Source organism: Jatropha curcas, chromosome 5 (genome assembly GCF_041381405.1).
Source record: "Jatropha curcas cultivar XTBG-Jc1 chromosome 5, XTBG_Jcur_1.0, whole genome shotgun sequence".
Classification (NCBI taxonomy): Eukaryota; Viridiplantae; Streptophyta; class Magnoliopsida; order Malpighiales; family Euphorbiaceae; genus Jatropha; species Jatropha curcas.
Genome location: NC_143155.1, coordinates 2,288,023 through 2,294,759, shown reverse-complemented (window position 1 = coordinate 2,294,759; position 6,737 = coordinate 2,288,023). Strand labels below are relative to the sequence as shown.

Sequence of the window (6,737 nt, the reverse complement as noted above, 5' to 3'; positions counted from 1 at the left end):
TCTAACTAAAGGGTTGCAAAAATCTAAATTTAAAGGCTTAAGAGAGAAACTTGGAGTTTTCAGCAGCATTAATGTCAAGGAGTGAAAGAGTGTTTGCTGTGATAGTCAGATGAGCTTATATTTTGATTGGCTTTTTTCATTATCATCAAATCTGCATTTTGCTGAAAAAAATCTAGAGTTTTCTAATTAAATGATGTAACATGCTTGAAGCATTAACTTAAGGAGACATGTTCCTTAAATTAAGAAAGTTAAGTGTTGATTGTAAAAGAAAGCTTTTTGTAACTGATGTATATATAAGTTGATCAATAAATATGAAATACGATTCCTCTTTATTCATTTTCAAGCGTGTGTTGTTTTCACATTCCAACAGTTTCTAAATTTCTTTAGATGAAGTAGCTTTATTGGAAGATCCTAATCGATTTAGAAGGCTTGTTAGAAAACTTCTTTATCTTACTTTGACTACACCTGATATTAGTTATTTTGTCCAACATTTGAGTCAATTCATGGCTTCTCCAAGACAACATCATATGGTAGTAGCTTTATAAGTGGTTAGATACTTGCATGGTTCTTCTTCTCAAGACCTTTTTTCTCCTGCTTCTAATGATTTAAAAGCTCAAGCATTTTGTGTTCTTTCTAACTTGCTCAAGGTATAGACTTAGCTCATAGCTAATTGGTCGATAATCAAACCTGCTCGATTCAGCTTGGTCAATTTACTCATAAGAAAGATAAATTTTTGGTTTAAATAGTAGTTTTCTTTAATTGGGCTTGGTTTTACAAAAATAATTAGTTAGGCTCAAAACTGAATAAACGATAAAAACTAATCAGAGTGACCGAACTATCTGGTTCGATTGAAGCCGATGTGGTTTAAATATCAATTAAAACCGGATAGTTCGGCTGGACAGTTTAATTGGTTTGAAACCAGACCGGTTCTGCCTAATAATTTGAAGGCCATTCCAAAACCAAGTAGAATGGGGCCAAACAAAAAGTTTATCACCAAACCAACCCATTTGCGGTAGCCCAAATCCTAGAATCGTTAGGGACTGTTTGGTAAAGACGAATTCACTGTCAAGAAAATTAGAAAGAAGCAGAATATCCAAAAATCAATTCCATTTCTAGGGTTTTTCTTTTCCATCCTTCCACATGATATAAATATCACACGTTAACTAAACGATATCTTTCTCCCCTTTAGGTCTGCTAGTCGCCTCTATTTCTCCTACTGTCTCTCTTCTACTCTCTTCACTTCATTATCAATGGCTGTCTTTTCTGATCTCCATACTGAATCAGGCCTCAAGGCTCTCGATGCCTTTCTCGCCGGAAAATCTTATATTTCTGGGTATTTTTTTCATTTTTTTTCTTTCAATTTTTTTGATTGAGCATAAAGCTGATAGAAATTGTTAGTTGGTCTCATTGTTTTTTCAATTTCTAATCAGGGATCATCTGTCAAAGGATGATATAAAGGTATACGCTGCCGTTGTGGGGAAGCCTGGAGATGCTTTCCCCAATGCCAGCAAGTGGTATGCTTCTGTAGATTCACTTCTTGCCAAAAGGTTAGTTTTCTATATTATTTTTATTTTTTTTTTTCACTAAATTTTTTGTGGGTTTTAGTTTCTTTCAATAAAGCATATGTTTTTTCACTTTAATTTTACTTATTATGTTTTGTTTGTGTTTACTGATTTGTCTGGTTTGATTTGATTATTTACAGTTTCCCTGGAAAATCTGTTGGGGTAAGAATTGGTGGCAGAGGTGCTGATCCAGTTGAAGCTGCTGCCCCTGCTAAGGTTTGTCTGTCGGCTTTATTGATCTCACTTATGAATTATGGTGTCTTGAAGTAGGAACAAAAGAATTTCATCTTTTCTATGATTAAATACGAACTTCTGGGTTTACACAATTAATTCTGAATCTTAAGTTGTTCTAAGTCTAGCCAATCATGAATATTAAGATGCTAGTGTTTGAGCTTGGAACAGTTATGTTTTTACTAATAAGCATTTGTTTGTTGTTCCACATGCAACTTATGTGATTTATAGGTTTGGTAAGTGTTTTTGGTCTTGCAATTTATTCCCTTTGCTATTTTGATGCACCTTTTCATAGCAAGATAGATGGATTTCTTGTTTCTAATTTTGTCTCGCAATTTATTCCTCTTGCTGTTGTAGGCTGATGCATCTGCTGGAGATGACGACGATGACTTGGATCTCTTTGGTGATGAGACTGAGGAGGACAAGAAGGCAGCAGAGGAGAGGGCAGCTAAAAAGGAATCCTCCAAGAAGAAAGAGAGTAAGCTTCAGTTTTTTTTTTTTTTTTTTTTTTTTGTAGAATTCAAATTTACTTGGATATACTAAGTCAGTTCTTTGTAATTTTTCTGTATATGAATTTGACTTTGATTGATAGAACAGAAGAACTGGGAGGTCTCAATTCAGTGAACTAGTCAGCTTTTGTAAAATTCATCCCTCTCGACTAAACTAAATTTTTATGCTTTCGTGCTATTGCAATAAATTAGTGAATATTCTGTCATTTTTTGATTTTTATATGTTGGAAAATTTTCTTTTCTCTTGGATTTGAATACATATTTAGTGCTCGCATAGATTAAGTTGGATGTTTGAAATTTATTCTTCTAGGAAATTAGGACTTTGATTTTTATTGATATAATGGGAATTCTGAATTCAATAGCAAAAAATAACTTCTGCATGTGGTATAGGACTGAATTATTGAATATTCTGTCATTTTGACCTTTGATCAATCTGTTGGAAAATCTTCTGTTCTTTTGGATTTGAATGCATATTTAGTGCTAGCATATATAGCCTATGAAAATTGAAGTCCTTTTCTAAATGTTTCTTTGTGCTTGTGGTTGAATATTTGGTTGACCTTTTGATCAATCTCTAGGTGGAAAATCTTCTGTTCTTCTGGATGTGAAGCCTTGGGATGATGAGACAGATATGAAGAAGTTAGAGGAGGCAGTTCGAAGTATAGAGATGCCTGGTCTACTGTGGGGAGCATGTACGCTTTGGATCATTATAATTTATTAATACACTGTTACTTCCAGTAAATTTCTGTTTGTTTTATTAGTATCCGATGTTAATGCTTCATTGTTTGTATGTCACAGCAAAACTTGTTCCAGTTGGTTATGGCATCAAGAAATTGCAGATCATGCTCACCATTGTTGATGACCTTGTTTCCGTTGATTCTCTCATAGAGGAACATCTGACAGTTGAGCCTTGCAACGAATATATTCAGAGCTGTGACATTGTTGCCTTCAACAAAATATAAGCAAAATACTTATATGCTACTGATTCTAGTGTTAGCCATTTTGGCAACTTAGTATTTTTGGTCTGTGATTTCTTTCTTTCTTTTTTTTTTTTCCCAACATTTTTCCATCTTCTGTTTCTGTTCTCTAGATTGGTGAGAATTGAAAAAATGAACAATTAAAAACCCGTTCTGTTGGTTACCTCCTCAAAGTTCACAAGTCCTTCCCTGTGGATCAGACTTTCACCTTTGGAAGCTGCTTTGCTTTCGCCTGTAGAGCTGGTTTTAACTGAAGTAACTGTTTTCCAAATAAATATGGAAACTGTCACTAGTTGGCAAATTTTGAGAGGTGAAAGCAAAAAGGCGGATGTGTATTGTCAAGGGCCCTATTGCCCACGTTAAATCATATCCATCGTATCAAATCATTTTGCATTGAATAAAAATTTAACTTTTAGCGTTTTTAAATATTATTTTTTATAATATTTATAGTATTTGAATTGATTTTTAAACTCTAATAATTAATTTTGTCAAATAAATTTATTTTGCTGAATAAACATGCAATTTCTCTTTTCAATAAATAGTTAATTTTACGCAATTAAGTTGTATCTATTTCAACAAAGTTCAATAAATGAAGGGAATGACATGGATCCACGTGTCCAAATTTGTCCATCTCTTTATGAAACATCTTATTGCAAATTTTAAAAACTTAAAATACTCGATTATTCAAAAACTAAAATTCGAAAAGCATAGGAAGTTCATACAACAAATCTAACATTATCTCCGCAAAAGGAAATAAGAAGACAATATGGATCACTTGATAAAACTTTCACTTTGAGGTTCACCAACTGTTATTGTATATCCGAAAGTGTGGCATAAATCTACCCTTATCTTTCTATTTATATTTTAAAAAAAAGAGATTTTAAATTTTAATTGATCAAACTAGTACGTGTCGTTGGCTTGGGCCCGTTTGTTATAGTTATTTATTTTTCGTTTTTTATTTATTAGAAACATGAAGTACTCTTTAGTTTTTGATTACTATTTTTAAAAAATTTTTTTTTTCTAAATTATATTTTTTATTGTTTTTACCAAAGGCAAAATGCATATATTTAACCCTGAAGTTTACACGGTTTATCTTGTGATACTCTCAAGTATGCAGGAAGCCTTATACTTTCATATTTCAGTAATAATTATGCCCCTCGCCAAAAATAAAATGTACAAATATAGGATAATGATTGAACTTTTATAAAATATATGATCATAATTGAACTTTTATGAAATTATTTTATTTGGTGAGAGATATAATTATTATTAAAATATAAAAATATAAAGTCATGATAGTTCCTCGCAAATTTAAAATTGCCATAAAGCAAATAGCATAAACTTCAAGGGTAAGTTTATACATTACGCGTTTACCAACCAAATAGTTTATACGGTCTTTCTTTCTCATCCACCATTCACGTGTCTAGTAATTATAGTTCTTTTTATTATAATTTTACCTACAATTATTCGTAATCCAAATAAAAAAATATATGGAGGCTGATGTTGAAGCAAAAATGAAAAGATTTATCACATGATGTGCTAGTGGTCGGTTTGATCAAAATCAAATTAACTCGGTTGAAATTGAACAAAATCAAATTTTATACAATATTAATTGAACCAACCAATTTTTCCTAAAAACTTAAGCCAATATATACTCATTTATTTTAGTTTTTTTTTTTGTCATTTAGTAAAAAATATTTCAAATCTAAACTAAAAATTTTATATAAAAAATAAATACAACCAGTATAAACAACAATGTAAAATGCGTAAAAAAGATAAAAAATGAAGATGCAAAATATCAATCCCTATACCTTTCGCATGCTAAATGAACACTCTATCATCTAAGCTACATCTACTATATATTTTAATCTTTTTCATCTTTTTTATCTAATCCAAACAATGTTAGATATTTTTAAAATTTCCCTTAGTAAATTCGAGTATAAACAACTTGAAATACATAATAAATAAAAATGGAGATACAGATATCAATCTCCGTACATCTCACATGACAAGTAAGCGTTTTACCATTTGAGATACATTCTGTACATATCTTAATCTTTTTAATATTTTTTATTTAATCCAAACAATTTAGATATTTTTAAAAACTTTTCTAAATTAAATACGAGTATAAACAACGTAAAATGCGTAAAAAATAAAAATAAAAATAAAAATAAATAAAAATGTAGATGCTAGATATCAATCTTTGTACCTCTCATATGCTTAATAAGCACCTTACCATCTAAACTACATCCCACACATATTTTTATTTTTTCATATTTTATATTTAATCCAAACAAGCCAAATATTTTTAAAAATTTTTCCTAATAAGTATGAGTATAAACAACATGCAATACATAAAAAATAAAAATAAATAAAAATGAAGATAGAGGTATCGATCCATATACTTCTCGCATGCTAAATGAACGTTCTACTATCTAAGCTACGTCTCCTATAAATTTTAAATTTTTTCATATTTTTTATCTCATCCAAACAAGTTTTCATACTTTTAAAAACCTTCCCTATTAAATATGAGTATAAACAACGTTAAATACATAAAAAATAAAAATAAATAAAAATGGAGATGTGGGGTATCAATCCCCATGCTAAACAAGCGCTCTACCATAGATATTTTAAAAACCTCCCCCCGTTAAATGAGTATAAACAACGTGAAATACATAAAAAATAAAAATAAATAAAAATGGAGATGCGGGGTATCGATCCCCGTACCTCTCGCATGCTAAGCGAGCGCTCTACCATCTGAGCTATATCCCCTTTATATTTAAAATTTTTTTATATATTTTATCCCACTTAATCATATTTTTATATTTTTAAAAACTTTCCCTATTAAATAGGGAGTATAAACAACGTGAAATACTTAAAGGTGGCCATATTACGGTTTTGGGAACTGGAATCGTCGGTTTGAACCAGTCCCAAACCGTAATCGGAACCGGGCCGAACCGAAATTAGAACCGGAGATTTTCGGTTCGGTTCCGGTTCCGGTTCCGGTTCCAGATTTCTGGAACCGAAACCGGCGGTTCTAGAAAACCGATCGGAACCGGATTGGAACCGCCGGTTCCCCATCCGGTTAGAACCGCCGGTTCCCCATCCGATTAGAACCGGCGGTTCGAACCGGCGGTTCTAGCCATTATAAACTGTAAGATGTGGTTTTTTTTATTTAAATTTTATTGTGAAATCTCGTAATTACCCCTCCCAACAGCCATAAACGGTTACATAACGGCTAGTTTCAAGGGTATTTTTGAAAAAATAATTTTTTGGATTTATTATAAATACCTCATTTCATTTACAAATTCATCACAAAAAAAATCTCTACTCTCTGTACAATATACTACACTCTACTCTATATTATTTTTTTCTACTCTACAATCTCTCTTATTAAGTTATTATTCTCTCTAATTTTTTTTATTCAATTTTCCAAATTATATCTTATTATCATATAATGG

At 31.2% G+C, this 6,737-nt stretch overlaps 1 protein-coding gene and 1 non-coding gene across 2 annotated transcripts; one reads left to right on the top strand and one right to left on the bottom strand.

Annotated features, from left to right (window-relative positions):
* The first annotated feature begins 1,161 nt into the window (after positions 1–1,161).
* LOC105637180 (elongation factor 1-beta) lies at positions 1,162–3,425 on the top strand. Its single transcript, XM_012220598.4, has 6 exons — positions 1,162–1,333; positions 1,431–1,547; positions 1,703–1,778; positions 2,151–2,271; positions 2,878–2,991; positions 3,098–3,425. Exons 1-6 carry the CDS (start codon positions 1,251–1,253, stop codon positions 3,259–3,261), a joined length of 675 nt encoding a protein of 224 aa, XP_012075988.1. The 5' UTR covers positions 1,162–1,250; the 3' UTR covers positions 3,262–3,425.
* Positions 3,426–5,975: 2,550 nt separating this feature from the next.
* On the bottom strand, positions 5,976–6,048 carry TRNAA-AGC (transfer RNA alanine (anticodon AGC)). The gene has a single exon. It is a non-coding gene; the product is annotated as a tRNA-Ala (tRNA).
* Between the last annotated feature and the right edge of the window lie 689 nt (positions 6,049–6,737).